Source organism: Natator depressus, chromosome 5 (genome assembly GCF_965152275.1).
Source record: "Natator depressus isolate rNatDep1 chromosome 5, rNatDep2.hap1, whole genome shotgun sequence".
NCBI classification, from domain to species: domain Eukaryota; kingdom Metazoa; phylum Chordata; order Testudines; family Cheloniidae; genus Natator; species Natator depressus.
Window position 1 is genome coordinate 32,661,744 of NC_134238.1, and position 26,694 is coordinate 32,688,437.

The 26,694-nt window shown below is 41.4% G+C and overlaps 2 protein-coding genes across 2 annotated transcripts in view; both read left to right on the forward strand.

Moving 5' to 3' along the window:
• Nucleotides 1-3,147: 3,147 nt before the first annotated feature.
• ITGA1 (integrin subunit alpha 1) overlaps nt 3,148-26,694 on the forward strand; it is a 121,597-nt gene continuing 98,050 nt past the window's right edge. The window contains exon 1 of the mRNA XM_074952532.1: nt 3,148-3,431. Within this exon, the coding sequence (XP_074808633.1) occupies nt 3,368-3,431 (64 nt within the window). The 5' untranslated portion in view covers nt 3,148-3,367. The remainder of the gene's footprint in view (nt 3,432-26,694) is intronic.
• PELO (pelota mRNA surveillance and ribosome rescue factor) lies at nt 10,263-14,308 on the forward strand. The gene is made up of 2 exons (XM_074952533.1): nt 10,263-11,468; nt 13,128-14,308. Exons 1-2 carry the CDS (start codon nt 10,743-10,745, stop codon nt 13,557-13,559), a joined length of 1,158 nt encoding a protein of 385 aa, XP_074808634.1. The 5' UTR covers nt 10,263-10,742; the 3' UTR covers nt 13,560-14,308.

The window sequence follows — 26,694 nt, forward strand, 5'->3', positions numbered from 1 at the left end:
TGCAAGAGGTGCACAAGCAGAAAGAGGAATCAAAAGGGAGCAGAACAGCTCACTTGCGGGCACAACAGGGAAGAGAGCAGACCTGTAACTTGCAGCACCTGAGAGAGGGATAGCTCAGTGCTTTGAGCCATTTAGGGATCTGGGCCAAAAATTGGGGATTGGTCCTGCTTTGAGCAGGGGGTTGGACTAGATGACCTCCTGAGGTCCCTTCCAACCCTGAGATTCTATGGGCTTCTATTCTAAAAGATGTCCCTCTGCAATATCCAGAATAGGCCAGCAGAAGCAGTAAAGAATTGAGGGAATGCAGGATCTCTCCCTTCAACAACTGCGGAAAGATCCTTCCCTGAGGGAAGGGAGGACCTGCTTCAGGTATACCCTGAGACTGAGGGAGGCATTTCCCCCATCTCTGTCATGTGGACTCAGTTTATTTGTGTTACGTCTCCTCCTTTTGTTTATGGGCTACCCCTGAAGAGGAGAGATTTGGAACTAACCTGGCTGGAGGGACATGGCATGAGAGAAGGCAGCCGTCACTTCCAGAGGAAGAAAGTTACCATTCCCTGCCTGGCCATGAAGAGCCACCATGTGGTGAACTGACCCCCTTTCACGCTTCCCTGTACAGACTGTAAACAGGGACAATAGAGGGGCAGTAGGAAGTGGCCCAGGAAGGGCAGCCTTAAGGTGCTTCTGGGTGTTGGACCCTTTTGTTGCTCTCATAGGGCCCTGGACTGGAGCCCAGTGCAGTGGGAGGGCCTGGGTTCCCCTACCAAAACTCCCTTTGCAGGTTGAAGGACCTAAGCCCTAACCATTAGGCAATGGTCCCTATGAGTGAAGAGCATAACACCAAACTACTAAACACCCAAGCAACTCAAAATACCCACATATCAAGCAGGTACCTCCATATATACCTATTAACTATCACTAAAGTAAATTTTTAAAAATTCATAAAGAGTATTTAGCTAGGACTTCTCAGCTGGGGAATGTATCTAGCAAAATTGGCACTTACTGTAGAATGGTGTAAAACAACTATTCCAACCACAAGGAGGGATGAATTGGGCTTCATTATGGATCTGTATGTTCACTTCCTTTGTTTGAACTAGGAAATAATTTTGGCTTGTCCTAAACGTGATGTCATATGGTTCAAATTCTCCTGTGTACACAGGAATATACCTAATCAGTCCAATGGTCCATCTAGTTCAGTATCCTATCACTGACAGTAGCCCTTATGAGATACTTTGGATGCTACCACAATACAAATAAATACTGATTATAATAATTCATAATTGCCTATGAATTATTATAAACCTTATCAGGGTTATTTCTAATCCCAAAGAGTGAGTCTTACTCTCAGCCAGTATGTACATTTTCCACGTGTACAGAAGATCACAGATGTAGTATAATAATATTTGAAATGGCCTTTCTTTTGAATTGTGCCTGGAACAGTTAGTTATACAATGGAAATAAGTATTTTGATATACTGTAAAAACGAGAGATGCTCCCCCATAGTTATTTTGTTTGTGTGAAGATAAGGCAATAAAAAAAATCTTTAAAAGGTAAATATTTGTCTTGCAGAAAACATGCAGAACTAATCTTTTCCTTCTAATTGATAAGATGCAATCAGACATTTGTAAGATTTCATGAGGAAAAATACTAAATTATAACTTTTGCATAAACTCACTTTTTTATTGCTCAAGATTAGCATTGGTTTGGTTTTATTCATAACTCTTATATCTGGAGAAAAAGTTATATTTGGCTTCTTACATGGGCACCAACAGTATCTAAGGTCCTGATCCTGCAAAGACTTATATACAGTACTTGCTAAACTTTATGAACTGAGGGTAGTAGCATTGAAGTAAACAGGACTACTCAATGTTCAAAGTTAAGCACGTGCACACATTTTCACAGGATCAGACCCACATTGAACATATTTAGAGCTGAATTTATCAATCTTCTGAAAATCTGTATTTCCACAGACTTTACATAGAAGAATTATGTTCAGGTGTTCTCATAACACTTAAGGCAGAAATAGAAAACACATTTTAACTATGGCTAATGGTCATTAGTACCCTTATTTTATTAGCCTCAGAGGAACTGAAGAAAATTCACTGAAATCCTGGCTCCAGCTCAAAAAGGGGAGGAGAATTCCGTAATGACCCACAATCTGTAAGTCCTTGAGATCATGTTTTGAACTCTATTTCCTTGCCATAGTGCAGCACTGCACCATCTCAATTTCCTTTCTTTTGTAAAGAGTAATACAATAACTTGGTAGTATGTTCAAAGATGAATCTCAGATCAATTGTTTTGAAAGGAATGTAACACAAACTGGATACACCTCTGGAACATCAGAAAAGAATAAATGTTGCCAGGCACATTTGCAGTTGAGTTTAAAATATCCTGAACATAGCTAACTTCAGGGTGAGCAGTGTCTCAGCATTATTCATAGGGTTTATTCAGTGATTAATTCGTGAAATTCCTGAGGGAGAATGGAAGGGACCACAAAAGAGTTTGGAAGTTGTGGGCAGAGGTAATTTTTGTCTTGTGCTTGAATGATAATGCAAAGCACGTGCAAATGCAGAGAGCATGAGGAAATTCATGCATCCTCTGTCTGGGAAGCCACTGAAAATTTAGATCCCGGCAACACGTAGTTTGGTGGGGAAGGGGGAAAATTCCCCGATTTTCTCCTACGAGCAAGTGACCGGCTTTAGGACTGTGGTACAGCACGTACACACTTTTAGAGTGACGTAAGTGAAATAAAACTAGCCCAACAAAAGCCGCTCTCAGCCTGGAAGTGTCTTGTAATCTGGATTTAACGCACTTCTCTTCATCTCTTTGATTTGTTTCATATGCTGAGGGAAGGAAGGGGCAGGAGACCAATGACACGCCAGTTGTAATCCAGAGCCGGACATCCAGCTCTCTCCTACTGCCCTCCCACTCCCATCTGGGGTGCGGGTTGGCCGGTAGGAGACACCCATGAATTATAAAAGTGCATATGTCCCTTTAAGGTTTGCTTTGCTCCCTGCAGACTTTAGCCTAAACACTGAGATCTGACTTTATTTGTGCATGTCTCTCCGCTCTGGGATCCTGCCACGTGGGGGTTTCAAAGGCTCAGAGACCGTTTGGGGTTGCGGGGGGGGGGGCGGGGGTGTGAGGGGGCGCAACTCATCTTGATGAGAAGAGAAAACTTAAAGGGACTGAAACAACAAACAGGAAATGCCTAGCCCGGCTGCTGATGCAGAGGGGACCAGAGGCAGTTGCAGCGCACTGAGCTGTTCTCCCTAACAGGCAGCGTGTGAACGACCGAGCTAGGACAGGGGATCTGCTGCCCCCCCGGCCCTGTGCTCCTTCACGGGCTATCCTTGCCACTGCAGCCATGGGCTCTCAGCCCCTCCGTAGCAGAAGCCCAGGGGTCGCTGTCCCATGCGGGATTCTGACAGGTGAGAGAACTCTTCTCTCTTTCCCTCTTCTCTGAAGACCCAGATCTGCCAAGTCTCGCTCCTCTGCAGGGAGGCTCCCTTCTTGGGGAGGATGAATCTCTCAGGATATGGCATCCCAGAGTCCCTTCAAATAATCTCTGCATCCATCATCCCCAACAACCTCACTTCGCTCAGAGTGCCCCGGTTTAAGACGGCTCTTGGGAGTGGGTTTTTAAGAAACTTTTCCTCGCCTAGGATCTAGGGAAAATACTCAAAAAGCAGGAGGGATGGGAGAGGAGAACAATACAAGTAGAAGCTGCTGGGCGAAGGGTGGGGTATGTAGGAACAACATTTATGAATGTGAACTTTTTTCTTGGTTTCTGATATGGTTGACTGCGAAGGGCAATGTTAACTGTTCAGAGTGACTGTGGGAGAGAGAGGGGAAAAAAGGTTACAGGGACGGTAGCTCAGCCCATTAAGCATGGAGTATTTCCATGTAAGGTCTTAATGTTGTTGGGGATTTCTTTTGTTTTGCCAAAAAAAAAAGGGGGGGGGGGCAGCGATTCAAGTATGGACAACAATTTTTGATATGTTGTGGGATTTGTGGCTAAAGCATTTGTATTTGGAGAGAGAAAATTCAAGGAAATGGAAATGAGTTGAGGAAATGCAAACATTCACACAACTGTGGAATTTGGCTCTCTGGGGTACAGTTTTCTTACAGTGTGAGCAAGCCAAAATAATTGAGCTGAGAACGTCTGAAATTAACCAATAAGAAGAAATAAGCTTTATATAAATAATCTAAATGGAGAGAGACAGGGGGTGGCGGGGAAGGATAAGATCATTTATATTGTTGAAAGTGTTTTGTAACTCTTTTCTTCACTTTGGGATTGTTCTGAAATGAGATTCGTGTAGAAACCTGAACAAGTGTAGCACACTAGGTTTACCAGGCAGTTGACAGGTAGCACTTTTCAAATGTATATCATGTTGTTATAATCTCCTAAACTATTATATGATCCTTTTCCAAATCCTTATGCTTGGTTTTGTGTAAGCGATGGTGGTGTTTCTTTGTGGAGGGAGGATATGCAGCAACAGCAGTTTGAAATACTTATCTCTGGACTCCTTTTCCATCTGGAACTGAAAAATTAACACTTGTATTGGCTTCAGATGGTTCAGCAAGAAAAGTGCAAATTTAAATGAAGTCAAGAACTGCAAAAGTTAAGGTTCTTTCACGTGTGTACAATGTGGACAAATTAATAGTGCTATTATCTTAATTGCCTAATCTTTATGACAATTATAATACCATTGCATACACAAAGATTGTTTTGATATCAAAACAATGAGGCTTCCTCAACTTTCAGCCTCACTCACTCTCAATCTGTTTCTACACAGCCCCTGAGCCTTCTCTCTACTGGAGCTCTTTCTCTTCACGGGCACATTAATGAATTAACCATGTTTATCATAGTTCCTAAGGACCAACCAAGAATGGGCTACACAGAGTAGAAGTGAAAACACAGAGTAGCAGATAGTCCCTACCCAGAAGAACTTACAATCCACATAGACAAGCTAAACACAGGCTGAAAGTGATATAACAGAACTATCCCATCCCTTCTTTTCTTATGCCTTCACTACCTCTTCTCTTTTCTTTTCCTCTTGTCCATAACAATTTCTCTCCCATCATTTCTCAGCTGCTCTCCCCACAGCTTTTTGCATTCAGAGACCTCTTTCCCATTCAGAGCCCCCTGTCTTGTTCTGGACTGTTGCAAGTTTACAAGTCCAAGATACACTGGTCACACCCCTTCTTCCTACCAGTGTCACCTCAGTCTTGTCTGGATTCTGCTTTAGCCAGAGCTACTCTTCATACAGGTTCTGATCTAAGATAAGCAACGAAAAACAAGTTGATGGTGCAACTTTGGTTTGACTAAAGAGAGCTGAGTGACTCAATTGCAAACAAGATATTATCTAATCAAAAAGAGGAAACTTCAGAAAATCATGTTAACACACACTATACACACTTTATTTATTGTACTGCTCAGAGCTTGAAAATCAAGTACTGAACTGCTATATTTAAAAAGAAAATAGAACCCTTTAAATTATCTAGGAAAACAAAACAGAAAGCTAGAAAAGGTAGGGGTGGGGGAGTGAGCGTAGCAAGAGCTCATGGGTCCTACACGTACAAATCTCTCTCTCTCTCTCTGAGAATGAATGGGAGACAACATATAATCCTTCACATTTCCCATTGAGCTCTTGGTACTTTTGAATTTTCTGAAATTTTTAAAAATAAAATTGATTGATGAAAAAATGTAATGCATAGTAATGGGTACTTAGCAGATGTCTCCTTGGTCATAGGATCCTGCCCTACTGAAGTCAAAGGCATAAGTCTCCATGTCTCATTGGGATCAGGACCAGGTTTCTGGTGCCACACAACTCAGCTATGTGTTCCTCAAACTTACTGAGATAATATTTATCTCTCCAGGGGCTAAAACTTTTGCCCATTAAAATGAACAACACATTCTTGAGCTCAGTGGATGCAGGATCAGGCCATGGGTGCAATACCCTGCTTGTAGTATAGTTTTATACAAAACTATTATAAGAAGCAATTTACTGCTTCCAGAAGCTCTTAATGAACTAGGCTGTATTGATCTCTGTGTTCAAGAGATTGCTTACCACATATGAAGTTCAATTGTCACATTGTAACTTCAGATTTTAAGCAGAACTCCTGACTTTTGCACCTCTAACTTTTTTTATCTTAATACTGCAACTTCTGTTTTAAATTGTCACCCTATGCTGCAGAAACAGGCAAAATAATTTGATATGTTGGGAAGTCAGAGTTTACTATTGCTTTATTTAAAATTTAAATTCTGCTTAAAGAGACACTCTCAACTTGAAATCTAGTTTGTTTTTTAACATCAGTTAAAAATAGCGTCCGGTAAAATACCTGTCAATTTTTGTCCTGCTCTTTAGTCTCCCTGCCAGCTTATATGGTTTTACAATCACAATTTCCTATTTTTTAAAAAAATATTTCTCTCCCGTGTCTTCCACAAAAAGGTGCTACACAAAATAACAGGGAAACTGTTTAAATGACTGAGTTCAATTCTACAAGCATTATGCTTGTGCTTAATTTTACACAAGCAAGTAGTTGCAAGAGACCAGATCCTCAGTTATGTAAGCTGTCATAGGTCTTCAAAGTTTAAACCAGGTGAGGATCTGGCCCATTGACTTGAATGGGATTACTCACATAAAAAAGATAGGTTTCAGAGTAACAGCCGTGTTGGTCTGTATTTGCAAAAAGTAAAGGAGTACTTGTGGCACCTTAGAGACTAACCAATTTATCTGAGCATAAGCTCTAAGGTGCCACAAGTACCCCTTTTCTTTTTATAAAAAAGATACTCAAATGCTTGACTATTTACAGGATTGTTTGATCCATGACATTACTTCACTGCCCATCGCATGACTACTTAGCTACTCTAAGTCTTTTCTGAGGGACCTTGTTAAAAGTCTTTTGATAAATCTAAACAGTCAAGTGGTTTTTCTTTATCTACTACTTTAATGATGCTGTCTAAGAGATTAATGAGACATTATTTTCCTTAGCAGAAACCCTGTTGGCTAGATACTATCATATCATGAACTTCAAGTGTTTTATTATTTGATTTTCAATTGTTCATCCAATTTGCCAGGTACAGGGTAAGGCTTCCAGGTCTGTAATACTCCCCAGAACCATTTTATACACAAGTACAATATTTGCTACCCTTCAATCATCTGGAACAATAGTTTAGAAATCTTCCAAAATCTACCTAGGGAAGTAACCCTTACTCACGCATGTTGTCCCCTTTGCTTCTATAGGGCTCTTCAGGTGAGTAAAGATTTGTAGAATATGGGACCTACCAGTTTGATCTTTTTCTGTTCTTCAGAGATCCCTGTATGTTGTTAATTTTTAATTAAATAATGAGAGTATTAGTATTTATCACAGAGATCTTGGAACAAGTGAATAGTGACATATGAATGGTTAACTTTTAGATGTTGGTAGAATATCTGAAGTTGACAAAACAGGCTAAAATGTGTTTGTCTATTGAAGTTGTATTAGTTTCATTCTTAAAATATTTAACTTGATTCTTTAATACTTATGCAGCTGATCAGAATGCATAATTTAGGAGCACACGTCTGAAAATTCTGGCCCATATTCTTACTATCAATATTGCTATAGTATACATATGCTGTGACTTCTATAAAGAGCATTGACTGTGCACTGTTATGTTAGCCACTAGATGCATATACAATATCACATAACATAAGCCTCAGAGTAGATGTGGACTATGCTTTCCCCACGACAAAAATAAGTATCTGTTCCCTAATATCTGTCTGTTCATTGTATGAATATAAATCTAGATTACAAGAACATAAGAAATCATAGGGATGGAAGACTATCAATTAGAGCCTCTCCACATTGCTTATATTGTGTTGGATTAACTATCTCCCCAATTCGTGTACCTCTGATATTTTTCCTTCCAAATACCTTATGGTTTTTAAAACTTTGTTAGATGCTTCCATGCCTGCTCTTGACAGAACAGAAAAAAGATTAGTAACAGGAAAAGACAACCTGGCTCACTTACATGCCCTTTCAGTTTGTGGTTTTAATTTCACTTTCAGCATTAACTACTCTTTTTTTAAGATTAAACTAATGTTTTGACTCCATTGTGTCTATCAAGCATAGCCCCAGACCTCCCAAATGCACAGAAAAAGTATGTTCCCTGCCACCCCCATTAGAGAAGTGCAACATGTAATCCTCTCCACTAGCAGGTACAAAGAGGGAGAAATTGAGACCCCATCCTCACTTCTTGGATGGTTGTTGCCCACAGGGATACTAGCAATCATTGTTACATTTTTCCTTTCTGTTCCTTCCAGGTTTCTCTGCCTTAATGTGATTGCTTCTCAGATTCCTTTTTTCAAAGGATTCCAAGCCTCTACCCTTTTTGTATAACTAAAAGACTGGTCTTGTTACTTGCTAAGAATTAATTTTTTTACATAAACAAACTATTCCAAAATAAGAGTTTTCTACTAAGGCCTGCACTGAAATAACTGAAAGTGCAAACTGCACCTCTAATTTCAGTTCCATTTTCCATGTAGACAAGGCCTTAAATGAGAGAGGAGTACGTTCAGCGTCTCAGGGCCTGAGTTTCTCAATTACTTGAGTCCATTTGATTGCCTCTATCATAACAACCTTTAGAATTCAAGATATAATAGAATTAAGTACGTTTTTAAAAAAATTCCATGCTAGGAAAAAGTTCCTTATTTTTTCCAGTACTACTGTTTGAAAAAAAATGCCCCAATTCTTTCTGCAACTTTTTCAGTATATACATAATGCTACACGGTGCATCTACACGGGGAAAAGAACCAAGACAGTTAGAAAATTAACTTTTACTAACCCTGATATTTTTTTCACAGAGAAGTTCTTATGTGAACGATCTGCACTTAATATAAAAAGAAAAGGAGTACTTGTGGCACCTTAGAGACTAACCAATTTATTTGAGTTTAAGCTTTTGTGAGCACAAAAGCTTAAACTCAAATAAATTGGTTAGTCTCTAAGGTGCCACAAATACTCCTTTTCTTTTTGCGAATACAGACTAACACGGCTGCTACTCTGAAACCTGCACTTAATATAGTTTCTTATCTTGCTTCCTCTCGCACAGTGGCTTTCAACCTGTGGTCTCTAGACTGCTGAGGAGGTCTGCAGACTATGCCTAAGATTTCCAAAGGGGTCCTATCTCCATTTGAAATTTTTTAGGGGTCCACCTAAGAAAAAGGTTTGAAAACCCCTGATCTAGCTGGCACAATGCTGCTTTTTAACATTTCCCAAGAGTTTTATCCTTCATGAATTCCAAGGCCAGAAGGGGCAATGTGATCATGTCATCTGACCTCTTGTATAACACAAGCCATAAATCTAGCTTCATATCTAACTTACTTAGTCTTCAAATTTGGCTTGTTGTGGGAACTCTAACACTGGCAGCTTGTGGGAGCCCAAGAACTGCACTCAGGAGCCTTGGGTGCTCTGCCACTGAACTGCTGAGTAACCTTGGGCAAGTCTCTGCTCTGCACCTCGGTTTCCCCATCTGTGAAATGGGGTAATGATACTAACCTCCTTTGTAAAGTGCTTTGAGAGCTATTGATGGTTAAGCGCTGTATAAAATGTAGATATTATTACTAATCACTATTAAATGGAAGAGCTAGCCGATGGCTATATGTGCGGGCCCTACTGACCAAGGTGTTACTCTAGCTTTGTGCCAAAGGGAAGTGGAACAGAGCAAGGCCCTGCACCCAGGTGGGCCCGGCTGTCAAGCAGGGCGAGAGAGGCTCCAGCTGGAGATGCTCCACCTCGCTGCCTTCCACCAGGTGTCGCAGTCCTCGCCCGGCCCGCACTGACTGCGTCAGGAACTGCTCGGGGCGGAGGGCGGCGGCTGGACAGGGACAGCGGAGCCTGGGAGCAGGGGCTGGGCCGCGAGCCGCCTGGAGGTCAAGCGCAGCCCCGGTCAGAACAACGGTGATAGGGCCACGTGCGCCACCCCGATCCCGCTTCTGTCCGGGCCGCGGCCGCCACCGCCTCTGCCTCGGCAGCAGCAGCCGCATCCAACGCCGACCGTCCACCCCAACCCTGGCTCCCTCCTCCCGGCCCGGGCACCTTCCGCGCATGCGCTAAAGGCGCGCGCGGTGGGGGTGCAATCAGCGTCGGCGGCGCCCGGCTTTTCTGTGCGCATGCGTGAGTAGGACTCGCTGCGGGCTCCCTGAGCCAGCTTACCATAAGTGCGCCGGAAGTAATCTTAACGTCTCTGCTCCGGGTCGGCAGTGTACGCATGCGGTGTGTGAAGGAGCTGCCTGGCTGGCGCGTACGCGCGGAGACCATGCTGTCGTCGGCTGCTTTTGAGCGTGCCGCGTCCTGTCACCAGCCAGTGCGCAGGCGCGTCCCGGTGTCGCCGCCGCTCCTCACTGACTGACTGCGCAGTGTCGTCAAGCGCCGCTCGGATCAGCGCGGTTCGGCGGAGCGATCAGCCCCTTCGCGGGAGGGGTCCGGCGCCGGGCAGCACCACCCCCGCCCTGTGCCCCGGGCCTAGAGCCGGCCGGCCTCGTCCCACGTGTCCCCTCCGAGAGGCTTCTGTCCCCGCTGTGTGGGCCAGCGCTGTCCCCGTCCCCTTCGCGCTGAGAGGACGCGGGGCCCCCAGGCCGTGTGAGGCCCAGGGCGGCCCGTGCGTAGGCTGAGGAGCCAGCGCCTGTCCCGAGTGCGGGGCGCCGTGCTATCCCCGTTTCCCGGTGAGATCAGAGAGGGGCGGGCCGGGCAGCGGCAGGATGAAGCTGGTGAGGAAGGACATCGAGAAGGATAACGCGGGGCAGGTGACCCTGATCCCCGAGGATCCCGAGGACATATGGCACACCTACAATCTGCTGCAGGTGGGCGACAGCCTGCGGGCATCCACCATCCGCAAGGTGCAGACCGAGTCTGCCACGGGCAGCGTGGGCAGCAACCGCATCCGCACTACCCTCACTCTCTGCGTGGAGACCATCGACTTCGACTCGCAGGCCTGCCAGCTGCGGGTCAAGGGGACCAACATCCAGGAGAATGAGTACGTCAAGATGGGAGCCTACCACACCATCGAGCTGGAGCCCAATCGCCAGTTCACGCTAGCCAAGAAGCAGTGGGACAGTGTGGTGCTGGAGCGCATTGAGCAGGCCTGCGACCCAAGCTGGAGCGCTGACGTGGCAGCCGTGGTCATGCAGGAGGGGCTGGCTCATATCTGTCTCGTTACCCCCAGCATGACACTGACCCGGGCTAAGATTGAAGTGAACATCCCTAGAAAACGAAAGGGTAATTGCAGTCAACATGACCGAGCACTGGAGAGATTCTATGAGCAGGTGGTGCAGGCAATCCAGCGTCATATCAACTTTGAGATTGTGAAATGTGTTCTGGTGGCCAGCCCGGGGTTCGTAAGAGAACAGTTCTGTGACTACATGTTCCAGCAGGCAGTCAAGACTGACAACAAGCTGCTGCTAGAGAACCGGTCCAAATTCCTTCAGGTAAAGTAGATAAGTAACCCTTAAACTGGGAAATCCAAAAAGAGTGAAGAGTTATACAGTGTGACAAGAAGGTGTTATAAGTAAAGTGACATTAACACAAAGAAAACTTAGGCTGAACATCAAGAGAAATTTATTTTTTGTGAGATCTTAAATGATGGGCTAGTAAGGAATGTAGGTGTCCTTTCGTTTGGGACATTTAAATCTAGACTAGATAAAGCAGTAGATAATTTAAATGCAGCAGTGCAAAGGTAAGGATGGCATGGTATGGTATTGCTACCCTTACATCTGCACTGCTGCCTGCAGAGCTGGATCATCAGTCAGCAGCTGACACTCTGTGGCCGCCCAGCTCTGAAGGCAGCAGCACAGAAGTAAGGGTGGTATGGTATGGTTTTGGTATGCTTTTTTTTGGTATGCCACCCTGACTTCTGTGCTGCTGCCTTCAGAGCTGGGTGACCAGCTGCTGCTCTCCGGCCACCCAGTTCCAAAGGCAGCACAGAAGTCAGGGTGGCAATACCACGCGATCCCCCACCCCCAAATAACCGTGCGACCCCCCCCCCCCCCCGCAACTCCCTTTTGGGCCAGGACCCCCAATTTGAGAAATGCTGGTCTCCCCCGTGAAATCTATATAGTGTAAGGTAAAAGCACACAAAAGACCAGAATTCACGGTGGGAGTCCAGATTTCACAGTCCGTGACGCGTTTTTCATGGCCGTGAATTTGGTAGGGCCCTAATCATGAGTGTTTAATGACAAATTTAATGCTGCTGTAAAAAAAAAAAAGCAAATGAAAACATATCTGTAACTGGCAGGGCTGAATTAACATTGCTGTTGAAAACCTTAATATTTGTTTCTCTTCACGTTTTGCTGTCTGCATGACCTTAAGGTTTCATTTACTAATTATTTTTCATCTGACTTCTCGGGTATTTTTTAAAGGAGGATGAAAAAAATAAGAAAATCCAGATCTTCTTGGCTTCCTGAGTTTACTACTTCTGGCTTCCTAGATTAAGCAGGTCTTTAATCCAAAATCAAGCTTCCAAGCCTTTGGAGGTCCAGTGCATTAAAAATAGCTTCAGAAGTATGAAACGGGCATTTGTTTTAACTCAGTGTTTTAACATGGATATGCATCAGGTATTATCTGATTTGCAGTGATGACCAGCATGAGGAGCAGGGTCCAATCACTACTGAAAAGCATCTGCAGCATGTGCAATGCATGCCTCTTCTGAAGCATATATCTGTAGCCGTAGCAGGTTGTTGTTTTTCTGAACAGTTGGTATATCATTTCAGAGCTGTAACTTTAGAGAGAAAAACAACCCATCCTTTTTTTTTTTCTTTTTCTTCTTTTTTTTTTTTCAAATGTAACAAAAGCACTAGTTCCTATTGAGAATTACTCTGTCTAGTTTCAGATATTTTTTGCTCTAGGCCAGTGCTTAAGATCCCAGGATGTTCAAAACAAATCTTGAACGATAGAAGCATTTTTTTCTATCCTTGCTAAATTCAGAGGTAGCTGAAGAGATTTTGTTCAATATTTCTGAAAAAAATTCACCTTGATAAAAAGACTGACGATGGAAAATTTCAGTTCACAGGTGAAACATATAAGACTGAGTAATCAGCATGGACTAAATGATCCACTTTTTCTTCTATCTATAACATTTATTATTGTAGGTCCACTCCTCCTCGGGACATAAATATGCACTGAAGGAAGCTCTTTGTGACCCAGCTGTGGCCAGCCGTCTCTCTGACACCAAAGCAGCTGGTGAGGTCAAAGCCTTGGATGACTTCTACAAGATGCTGCAACATGAGCCTGACCGTGCTTTTTATGGCCTCAAACATGTGGAAAAAGCCAATGAGGCCATGGCCATTGATACCCTGTTGATCAGTGATGAGCTCTTCAGGCACCAGGATGTGGCTTCTCGCAGCCGATATGTGCGGCTGGTAGATAGTGTGCGGGAGAACATGGGCACAGTGCGCATATTCTCCAGCCTCCATGTGTCTGGGGAGCAGCTTGGCCAGCTGACAGGGGTAGCAGCTATCCTGCGTTTCCCTGTTTCTGAGCTCTCTGACCAAGAGGAGGAATCCAGTTCTGAAGAGGATTGATGATGATGGCTCACTCCACCCTTCCCTCATAGCATAATAAGACTAAAGTGACAGTCATGGCACTTCCTTTCCAAATACTGCAAGCAGATGTGCTATGGCATGCAATTTAACTTTTTGAGGACAATATTTTTTAAGGTGTCTGGTTTTGTTCAACACACTCTACTGGACGGTCATATATATTTGCACTTGCTGTGGTAATGATGATGATGGGTATGTTATAGGTTGGGGTTGACCATTGTTTGTACAGACTACACTCTGGATCTCCAAGAGCACAACAAACTAATATAAAATTCTCTGATTTGGTTCCTGAAAGCTGCTGATTAGGTATTTTAAAGCAGATGAGTTTCTTTGCCTTTTGGTGAATGTACAAAAAAGGATAATAAATTAAGAGGGGGAAAAAAACACAAAACAGGAAATGTGACATTTTAAAGTTATGTGCTTGCAAACAATACTACAAAGTATGGGAAGCAACGTGTTAGGTATCATATTATAAAGAATACTGATACTTTTCAATCAGCTATCCAAGGCTTGCCCATCTGAAGGGCTATGTTGACAACTAGGTCAGGAATCCAGGGGCCATATCTTACTGATGTAAAAAGGAGTAGATTGTAGTAGGGATGGGAAGAATACCAGATGTGGATCTGTCTTCGTCATGAGTCCAGCCATCTGGCTGAATTTGGCAATATTTAATACTGTTCTATCAGAAATGGAAACTAAAAAAAAACCAAAACTGAATTGACAATATCTCTTTAGACATGATGGAAACTGCCGGTCAAGGTGTGAAGCTGTATGTGCCATGCTTTTAACATTTCTTTAAATGCACTACTTCAGATCCCTGTCATGTGAGCTCCAGAAAGTTGTGCTCTGTGCTGGTTTATATGCTATAAATCAGACGCTCCAGCTTTAATTAATTGTTTTCTAATGAATCGGCATTGGGATCATTTGGACCTCAGGCTGCAAACCCTTACTTGCATGAGTAAGGTTTGCAGAATTAAGTCCATAGCTTCTCCAGGAATCCTTTTGGCAATAGATAAATGGCTTGCATTACAATCTCACAATCTGTTATTCTCATGTAGATGTTTTTAAAAACAGGTATGTACAAAACAATATCTTTTGGAAATAGAAGATCTAATTAGAGGCAGGACTTTGACCTTTTTGAAGGTAGTGATCGTTAGAAAAAGTTAACTTTATTTCCCAATTTTATTTAACCTATTTATCCATATTTATTAAAGGTGCTTAGAATTGAGGTGATCAAACAGTAATTCAGTATTTCCTGGAGTTTATAGCTTGGAAAAAAAGTTTAGCGGAGGGGAAAGGGAGGGAATCTTCAGAATCTGAAACCCAATTAAGGAGGGGTTTTTGGGGGGGCGTTCAGGAGTAATAGTGTAATTTTTACATACAAATAATACTCAGTTGTCAGGCAAGGCATGGCCCCAAATTTATTTTTTTTTGTTCTTTAAATATAACTGTTAGAACTCAACTTATGGGCAGCCCTTTAATTATAACTTGAATTAACTGCAGTGAGTTGCTGTGGTCCACTTTGGATATCTGATTATAGGAATCTTGGCCTTAGAGCCCAATCATGCAAGGTCTTGAACACTCTCAACTCCTATTGAACATTTATCTATTTGAGGAATTATAAGTAATCACTGAATTTTTCTCTAACAATTAGCACTATTTCACTTTAAAAAAAAACAAAAAAAACATTCTTGTTGAAAGGTTGTAGTTTTATTGGGCAAGATCCTGAGCCACTAGCAAGGGTTGGAGTGCCCTCAGCTTACATTAAAGTCAATGTGATTTGACAGATACTCAGCACATGGCAGAACCAAGTTGCAATAAATAGTCTTAAATCTGACAAGTTAGTTTTATAGCACTAAATGGTTTCACTGTGTCTAAATACTGCATAAGTATTTTCTCCCTTGAGATAGCTGTAGTAGGCCTGTATGTTGGTAAGCAAACATCAGTGGTCGTTATTAAATATTGCAATAATCTTCAGGATAACGCTATTTATAATTAAGACCAGACTACAGTACTGAGCTTGTATTTAGCATGGATAGCTAGTGCCCCCTTTAATTTGGTTGGATTAAAATATCTTTACATTGGTATAATTTGTTGAATTATGCTATCCCAGATTGTGGGACAGAAGGGCTTGCTGATTGTTTGTGTCTTGAGTGGAAAAAATGAGTTCATTTAAAAAAACGTTCAGTGGTACTACTTTTTTTAGCCTTTTGTAGTACATGAAAGGTACAAAGTCAAAAATACTGTAATTCCACAGTTCTACACTATGTGCCTCTAAGTATGACAGCATGTACTGTATTGTCAAATACAGCTCTTCAAATAAATACAGCTAACCAATATATCAGTTTTTTGGAAACGTATAATTCTCAGAAGTGAGAGAACTTATTTTTGCAGTTCAGTAACAGTTGATTTATAGTGATTTTGTTTCTCTGCAGTATTTCTGTTTAAGTTTAGAATTGGGAGTTCTGCAGTGAATGAAATTTGTAAAATACAGATTTTTCTTTTAACTATTATTGCAGTGCCGCTAGTTTACTGGAAGAAATACATACTTCCAGAAAACAAGACACCTGGAAATTTGTTCATAAACACTTTTGTAGTGGAATCAAACTCATAAATGATACACAAGTAACAGGTAGAAAAATGCATCAGATTTCAGGAAAAAGGGATGAAATCATCCTCCAGGCAGATACAGTAATGCAGACTCCTTACACTTGGCAGAGTTCCATTGATGCTGATACCTTTGTAGTTAGAGGTATTTGCTGAAGAGTCCTTTCCATACTGGCACATGTACTTGCAAAGTTAAGTCCTTAAACTTATATAAACCATATACAGGGATACTTCACCACTAGAAGTCAGCAAGTGTTAAACAACACAGCAGTATTACACTACAACTTAGGACAGGAAATGAGTACCTTTTCTAACCAAAACTGCAATGGAAGTAGAGATCCCTGCGCTGGGATTGGGCCAGAACATGGAGGGCCCCACCCTTAAATTTATGCCTTTGGGTTTTCAGCAATCACAAAGAGGACCTCAGTATTGCCTTTCTGAAAGAAGGATGAGAAGTATAGACTTATATTAACTCTATATAATATGGTTTATGCTGTGGTTACCTTATTGATCACCCCTTCACCCCAGATCTGAGACTGTGAAGTATATGGGACTTAACATAGAAAGAGGAGTCCGCTCTAGCATATCTGCTTGTAGGATTGGAATGTTGTGACCTGGCCTATGCTTAACATTAAGAGTATCAGTAGTCCTGTTTATTTTGATCCAGCAACCCCTGTTCCTGGACTGAATAATTCACTTGGGAAAAACCACTGCTGATCTCAACATGTAAGTGTTCTGGGATTTTCAGTATGAAATTTACTATAAAAATAGAATATGATCATCAACTAAAAAATAAATCCACTTGATTATATATCTTATTTTATTTGCTTTGTAACAGCTTTTTTAGAGAAGAACATGATTAACACAGGCAATCATTTATCTTTTTATTTGGCATTGAGCAGTTTTTTTCTCATTCAGGCCACTCAAATAAAATGCTATTAATTATGGACATATAAAGGTTATTTTACCAAACTTAAAACAAATTTATAGAGCAGTATTACTCAGACCTCAGTGGTTCAGGAGCCAAGTTAGCAATCAACATTACCCAAAAGTGCCACAGTAGTGTGAATTCATTATATGTGTAATACACACACACACACACACACACACAAACATTCTCTTACAGTAAAATGAGTAAGTATTATTTTATCAACCACAATTGGTTAATAACATAGTAAAAGCATCCTGACTGCTTAATAACTTAGACTGGTTAATAATTAAATCACATCATGTTTTAATGTGTCTCCTGCTGCTCTTTGCAACACACATTAAAGAGCCACTTGCAACTCTTGAGCCTCAGTCTGAACCCTCTAATTTGAAACATCCATTTAAAATGCAGACACTAAATCTGGATGCAGTGGTAGTGGACTCAGGGATTCATGATAGTGAGCCTTGAAATGTAAAACTTGATTTTTAAGTTCCTTTTGTTACAGCAACACTAGTTAAATAGAAACCATGTAATGATATTAAGGATTATATTTTATTGTTGTATCCTTGGGTCTGACACCCTCCAAAAAAACCTTAAGTACTAGGTTTGGAGCAGAACAGAATAGTACCAACTCCACTTATTTTTAACTGTTGAAAATATAGATGGACAAACAAATTTTTTTTTTGTTACTTAGCATATATTTGACATTTTGTTCTGTTTACTTTGAACTATACATAATGAAAATGTAACCTACTTATAAAAAGTGAACATATATATGTAGGCTTTTAATTTTCATTTTTGAATTAGCTCAGCTAGACCACTGTTTACATAACTAAAGTTTTCATATTCCTAGCTATGCTTTCTTAAACAGAAATGGCACAAGTTACCTCATTTTTAGAAGGAAAAATATGTCAAGTGTCAAATAGCAAAAAGGTTTATGCTACTGTTCATCTTATCCCCAGTCTGTCATCTGCAAAGCATAATCTGTTTCTTATACACAAGATCTCTGAAAGTAATTTTCAAAACAGTGAAATTCTTGAAGAGGGCCAACAATTTATGGAAATGCTTACTGAGAAATCTGAGTTACTTTGAGGATGTAGTTATCAAAAACATAAGGGAAAGATTTAGAAATATGCAGTTTTCATACTTTTGAAGTAGATTCAAACAAGCATGAATTTGGAAGGTCATTTTTATATAAAGATCTCTAAAGATAAAGAAACATTTTATCGTGTAATAAAGTGAATATTTTGAGGTGTGCAATTTAGATAATAGTGAAGTTTTTCTGAGAGGGAATGACTTCAGGATAGTTGATTCCACAGCACCGTAATTATCTGATTACTTCCCCAGCTTGTAGGAGAAGATTGTCATATTCAAATGTTGTGTAGAAAAGTAACTTTATTAAAACCTATAGAACTGTTAACATGGAAATCCTGATTAAGGAAATCTTTATTCAGTGAAGACTGAAGTAAAGAAAATGCCAAACAGTTCAGATCTTGCAAGTATTATATTAGGATCTAAATTCAAGCTCCAGATTGAGCTTTTTTTTTTTTTTTCCCAGCAATGGAAGGAATAAACACAGGCTGGAGAGCTTCTAGTCTGACACTTGCATAAAGAATTGCTGAATGAATAATGTTTAATGCTGCCAAATTTTTTGTGTCTGACTTATTTGGTGCATTGGCTCTGATTTTAAGATAATGACCACTTGTATTACACGAAATATAAAAGGAATGAAAATCTCTTAACACAAAGCTAACCAGTAGCGCAAGCTCTTTCAACTGACTGAATTAGAAATATCACAAAGTCAAGTTGTTTTGTAGTCTCCTAATGTAAAACAGAGTATTAAGAAAAAAAATGTTAAATTCGTTCCTTATTGTGCCATTGTTCAAAAATTATTGCCCTTCCCCATCGCAGCTGAGAACTGTAGAAGGTGGGGGAGGGGAGTGAATATTGCTTCGAGCAGCATTAACTCCTGAGCTGATCTCTTCTAGGAATTCCACTATTCAACAGCATGCTAGGGAAAGTAGTAGCTCCCTAGCACCTCAGGCTTCTGGCTGATCCCAACTGTCAATTTAATTCTGAACAAGTACTGGCCCCTGATTTTTTGCCATTCACTTTGGAAACTCTGAATTCTGCACAAAATGTAGCTGATACCATAAAGCTCAAATAAATTAATCATACAGTATAGAAATGCTTAAAAGTTTCTGTGCTGGAAAAATGTTCAACTGCCTTTTTACTGGAAGAACTTCAAAGCCAGCAAACAAAATATATATTGCTGCAAGAATATGTAATGTCTTCACATGAAAGACAAATTTAATTAAGTCTTTCAGTGAAGCATTAACCTTCAGAAAGCTGGCACTTCTATTTGCCAGCCAAAAGAATGTTTAGGAGGAAGGTTATGTCTTTTCTTTATATGTATTTCTGCAGGCCCCAAATGTTCAACTTTTGTGTGTAGAAAAGACCTGATTTGTACAGTGTTAAACACTATTTCCTTTTTCTTTCTTGGGAAAAATTTGGCAGCCTCTCAAAATCACAGAACACTCCAGACCAGGCTAACGCTATCATATTAGTAGGCACTACTGCTGAAAACCCCTGAGAGCTGCCACAGCAGCTTTTGGTGGGAGGAGAGGGGTGTAGGAAGGGGTACTACATGGAGCAGGAGTTCCTCAAACTCCCAAGATAGAGAAATCCAAGCTGGGCTTCTATATTATATGGACCCAGCAGCCCATTACCTCTAGTGAGATGGCTCTGATGGCTCCTAGGGTGGGGTGGGGGGGAGAGAGAGAGCCAGCTATATTCTGGACATAGCACATAGTTCCCTTCCTCTATCTGGGTTAACAGCCTGCTGCCAGCTAATGTTGTTAGTCCTGTGGTTTAAGTGGTAGATGTCTGTGCTGTAGTGTTAAAGGTTCATGTTTCAAACCCTGATGATCATTCATTATGGGGAAGTTGTTACAGTTATACATAAATGGGTTTTAGATTTGCACACCAAAAAAACTAGGAAATTACATATAAAAATCTATGTTAAAAGAATATTATTTTTTCAAGCATTCTGAAGCATCCATCTCCCTTCTGCATATGTATTATGTTAGTCTTTAACTGCATCATCACATACTATTTTTTGTCTCAGAACACCTATTTCATTCAGTGCACAGGTTAGATGCAGAGGGGGACGAATTAAAGTTGAACAGACAACGGTAAATCTGGCATTTCCTAACTTTTGAGTGTTTGACTTTGCAACCTACCGTAGATAGATAACTTTTAACAGTTAGGAATATATAATTTAGAACATATGGAGCGTTTCATGTCTAGAACATAAGCAAAAATTCAGCTCAGGTGCATAGTGACCGACAGCCATGACTGGGGTCCTACCAAATTCACGGTCCATTTTGGTCAATTTCAGGTCATAGCATACCATAAAATTGTAAATTTCATGATTTCAGCTATTTAAATCTGAAACTTCATGGTGGTGTAATTGTAGGGGTCCTGATCCAAAAAGGAGTTGGGTAGGGGGTGTCACAAGGTTAGGGGGGGAAAGGGGGAAGGTCTTTTAACACCGATTTTTATATATAATTTCTTTTTGTATGCAAAAGTAAAAACCATTTATGTATAACTGTAACAACCTCCCCATAATGCATGATCATCAGGGTTTGAAACATGAACCTTCAACACTGCAGCACAGACAGCTACTCTTACTTCTGCGCTGCTGCTGGCAGAGGCACTGCCTTCAGAGCTGGGCAGCTGCAGAGCAGCGGCTACTGGCCAGGAGCCCGACTCTGAAGGCAGAGCCACCACCAGCAGCAGCACAGAAGTAAGGATGGCCTGGTATGGTATTGCCACCCTTACTTTTGCGCTGCTGTCTGCAGAGTTGTGCCCTCGGTCAGCAGCTGCCAATCTCCAGCCGCCCAGCTCTGAAGGTAGCGACACCAAAATAATAGTGGCATAGTATGGTATTGCCACCCTTACTTCTGCGCTGCTGCTGCTGGTGGAGTGCTGCCTTCAGAGCTGAGCGCCCAGCTGACAGCCGCCACACTCCGGCCGCCCAGCTCTGAAGGCAGTGTAGAAATAAGGGGGGCAATACCGCAACCCCCTAAAATAACCTTGTGGCCCCCCTGCAACTACCTTTTGCGTCAGGACCCCCAAATTAAGAAACTCTCGTCTCCCCCAGTGAAATCTGTACAGTATAAAGTAAAAGCACACAAAAGACCAGATTTCACGGTCTGTGACACGTTTTTCATGCCTATGAATTTGGTAGGGCCCTCGCCATGACTATTTTGGAGGTTGAGTAGCCTTATATGAAATAAAAGATTGCCTCAGTTTAGTTCTTAGTGGGCATTTGTTTACATCACATGAGGACCCCAACAAGGGCATTGAATGGACAGGAACCATTTTTCACCCCTATAGCTGGACCTTCCAGACTAGGAATGAGGCACACTAGCAGAGTTTTGTGCAGATGCTTACTTACACTTATGCTACCTATTCTGCAGCTGTTGTGGGAATTAACAATATTTCAATCTCTAGTACCTTTCATGAGCTCTACATTTTAAAAAAATATAAAATGAGAAACCTGGAGTCTCCTGTTTTAGATTCTCTACAGGCACTGAAGTGATTGAACTTATGTCACTAAAGGTATAGCTGCACTTAAAATGCATTGGTGTAGGTAATCCACCTCCCTGAGAGTACTCCTGGGGGAATTCTGCACCAAAAAGTTAAAATATCTGTGCACAGTATTAAAATTCTACAAAATTCTGCAAATGTTATTTGTTAAAATAACACAATATAATCAAAAAGAAAAGGAGTACTTGTGGCACCTTAGAGACTAACCAATTTATTTGAGCATAAGTTTTCGTGAGCTACAGCTCACTTCATCGGATGAAGTGAGCTGTAGCTCACGAAAGCTTATGCTCAAATAAATTTGCTAGTCTCTAAGGTGCCACAAGTACTCCTTTTCTTTTTGCGAATACAGACTAACCCGGCTGTTACTCCGAAACCTGACAATATAATCACTCCAGTTTCAATTATTTTGGTAATTTGTGTCCAAATACTTGTCTGCAAACATGTCTGTAACAATACAGACACACACAAATTTCCCCAAGGGTAGAGAGTTAAAGAAATCCTATGACAGCCCAGTTCTTATTTCTCTGCATTCTCTGCCCCCAGAGCCCAGCTAGGGGAGCAGACACTCACACTCCTTCCCACTCAGAGCGCAGCCCTGGGGCCCTCCCCAGCCCAGGCACTCACACCCCCTACCCTCCAGAGGCCAGCTTCAGCCTCCCCACCTCCCACAGAATTCCATTGACCTACCACTGTCTTCACCAGGGTGCTAGTCCGCTATAGCTATGTCTCTCCAGGATGTGGATTTTTCACAGCCCGGAGAGACGTAAATGTAAATTCCTACTGTAGACCAGGCCTCAGTATTTAGTTTTAAGGTTAAAAGCAACTGTTGACGTATATCTAGTTGACCTAACAATTTAATACTCTGGGCACTATAGAATTGCCTTGTTAAAATTAAATTATGTGTAGCCACTGTGAATTCTAAAGAATGGTGCATATACTAGAAATGTGTGGGTTGAAATGGATTGATTTGAATTACAATAAACAGTTTCTGCTCTATGGAACATGGGCCCTCTGAATCCAGTTCCACTGGTCATGATACAATCAGTACAGTAAAGTAAACTATTATTTCTGTTCTTACTAATAGTTCTTATTAATTAGCCAACCACTATTCTTGTTTAAAGTCACTCAATGAAACATTTATGAGGGAACTTGAACTTGGTTACTCTAGTTCTAATCTCCTCTTCCAGGAATTATAAAGTGCTGGATGTGGAAGCTCATAGCTTGTGCAGTCCCAGTCCCTCCCCCCCCCCCCCTCGCCCCACCACCACCACCAAGTAGAAGTTCTAGAATGTTAAATTAAATTGGAAATGTTGCAATATGTAAGAAAATACCTTAAATACACCAGATAAATAGATTTTTAACTATAAATTCCTAAGCTTGACAAAACTAAGATCCAAATTCTCTACTACACCCAATCTCCATGCACTACAGCAAGGATAGGGTCACAAAGGAGCAAACACAACTTCCTGATATTTTTTTTCTTCTCCATTCACCGCAACATAGTTTAGAACAGCCTGGGGTCTTCCCTAAACAATGGCAGCTGTTAACATCCTCCAAGGAGCTGTCAGCTAGCTAAGACTAGTTGAAACACAATATAGCTTCTGGCACACCCTGTAAGCTGAGGCTGGAAGAAAAGGGTAACTGGCCAGTTTCCAGCCCCTTTGTCCTGCTGGAGCTATAAAGCTGAGAGCCTATTGATGTAAGAGAATATGATAAAACTATAAAGTGAAAGTGTTTATTCACAAGAGTTCATTTCCCTGTACATGTTGGTAGCTTATAGCTTTTTAAAAAAGGTGTTGAGCACTTGCAGCTCCTATTGGCTACTGAAGATGAGACCATTGATGTGCATTGCCAAAACGAGTAATCTACATGAGCCTTGCAACATTTGCTCACCCAGGGCAAGCAGTGTCTAAAATAGTGAATAAAATGCCTAACTAGTAAATTTTCATGTTATCTTTGCAAGGCTGATCTAGATGTTCACAGGGAAGAGCAGCAGCCTCTTCACTAAATTCTTGTTCTGCTAGGATACTAACTTTTTTACACTCACTGGAGTCCTAAATGTACCATGGGTGGGGAACGTACAGTATCATCAGCAATTATCCATGTATAAAAGCTCTGGTTTTAGGACTAAATGTGAAAAACTAGATTTCTCCCTTCCTCAGAATCCAAATGTCAAAATTAAGGCTTTAAACTCGAAAAAAAATCAGCTTAAAAAAATCCTCTGCATGGCTGGTGCCAATTTACCCTGTGTTTTTATTAGACAGTTGAGCAACATTCACAGTAAAAAGCCAGAGCTTAAATTAAATTAAATTAAATTACATTTTCAGGACTGTCATCTAGCTCGCAGATAAAAGGTCCTTAAATGACTACTGAGCATCAAACTCCACTGCTACAACACAAAAGGTACTTAAAGCTCCTCCTGCTGGCCAGATCCTCCACCCCCATACAGTCTGTGGGCATACATGTTATGGAAGCCATATATTACACATGCAACTGAAGATGCACATTCGCGGCTTCAAGTTGAAAATCTCTTGAAATTATTTTAGCTCTTCAGAGAAATGATCCATTTTTACATAAAATCTAAAAACTTCATCATTTCAATCCTAAAACGAATGTGATTTTTAGTCTGAACACCTTCCTAAAGTGTTAATGATTTATTTCACCTAAGATATTTTTTGAACTAGTTCAACTGATGAACTGCAGTCTGCAATGGCAATAGCAGGCAATGGCAATATATGTCTCTTGAGTATAATGCACTTCAAATAAAGCACACAAAAGAGAATTTTCAGATATAGCCACAGCAACATAATAAATATATATGTAATTTTTTGCACTTACTTCAGCTAACTTAGAGATCCAAGTGCTAAATTAAGTACTCAGGGGCTTCATGTGGATTTGTGATGTTCCGTGGAGGACTTAAATCCTAGACCAATTACTGTAGTGAATCCATTCACAGGAGATTATCTTTCATCTGACGCCGATATATAACATGGATAATATTCCTCTTATCTTCATTTTATTTATAACTAACTAGCAGGTACTAATATGCAGTACAGTGAGTTTGTAACAGTGTTTATCTGTCGCAGACCACAATAGAAGTGAATGTGCTTATACAAAATCTGAGAGAGAGTAGTAGCAATTTGTCCGTCAATTTAAAAATATATATCTCAAAACAGATGTGTCTCAATGAACGAAATAATATAATTCAGAAACATTATAGTGTAAACCATTCTTCACACAGAACTTGATATATGAAAACATCTGTCACTAATGCTCTTCTATTTCTGTCTATGACAAACTCAACATATCAACCTAATTACTACCAAAAGATGACACATTTAAACATGTATCTTCTAAAGATGTGCAGTGTTTTGACAGAGCAGAACAGACTATTCTATGTTGGAATTTAGCATCTAGATAATTGGAGATGAGGAGACGCTTCCATTTGACCTCCATTTACACGAAGTACAGGCTCTCTTTCTTAAAGAGATGGGGCTCCTCCCTGGCAAAATTCCAACAGTAGAACTAATTGAATATTGCTTTCTTTTCCTGTACTGCTTATAGTAATCACTAAAAATCCATATGCTTGTTGCAGCTGTGACTGCTAGTTATATGTTAAGAATTTTTTTAAAATGACATCTCAAACTATATTACTTAGCAAGTTGATTTTTGTGAAGAATTAGCACACTAAAAGCAATGGAAGATAGCAACACTTACAGTGATGCTTTCATGATAATCTAGATTCGATTTCCACTACCATAATTACATATTTTCTTCTGTCTCATTGGCTATTTAACATTTAACTTCATCTAATTAACGTCTATGTAAGTATCTTTCCAATAACTACTAATATATCAAGATACTAATATATCCAAGACATTCACATTGTGTCTAAGAACATAACATACAGGATCAATCCAATAGTCCATCTAGTCCAATATCCTGTCTTCTGACAATGACTAATACCAGATGCTTCAGAGGGAAAAAACTGAACAGGACAATTATTCAGTGATCCATCCCTTGTCGTCCAGTTCTAGCATCTGGCAGTCCAAGGCTTAGGGACACCCAGAGCATGGGGTTGCATCCCTGAACATCTTGGCTAATAGCCATTGATGGACCTATTCTCCATGAACTTATCTAATTATTTTTTGAATACAGTTATACTTTTGGGCTTCACAAGATCCCCGGGCAATGAGTTACACAAGCTGAGAGTTCATTGTATGAAGTACTTCCACTTGTATGGGCAGCAGGTATCGTAGGCACGGGAACGCTTCGCCTTCCCAAACAGCCTGACATATTTCGCCCATGCTCCACCCCCAGACCCCATCCTGCCTGCTGTTCCCTTTGTGCCAGAGGTTGGGGCAGGCAGGCTGGGAGCTGCAGTGCGCCCCCGGGACTGCACCACGCCACCCGTCCTCCCAACGCTGAGGCCGCACTGCCCAGCTCTGGGGCTGGCAGCTCCACCGGGGGGGTGCCTTTGGTGGGGGCAGCCAGGCGGGGGTCAGGCCCTTCGGCATGGCCCATGGAGGCTGGGGCATGCGGGCCGGGCAGCGTGGCCTGGGGAGGCTGGGGCCACGCTGCCTGTTGCTCCGGGGTCGGGGAGTTGGGGGTGCTAGCCTGGGCAGGGGCCAGCAGCCACCGTGCGGGCTGGACTCTGGTGGGCGCGGACTTGGGTGGAAGAGGCAGGGTTGGGGGGCTAGCCCACCTCCCATGTCCATTGGCTTGTTTTAAATCTGCTGCCTGTTCATTTAATTGGGCCACCCCTGGTTCTTGTGTTATGTGAAGGGGTAAATAACACGTCCTTATTCACTTTCCCCACACCATTCACAGACCTCTATCATATCTCCCCTTACTTGTCTCTTTTCCAAGCTGACCAGCCCCAGTCTTTTAATCTCTCCTCATATCAAAGCTGTTCCATACGCCTAATCATTTTTGTTGCCCTTCTCTGTACTTTCTCCAATTCTGGCA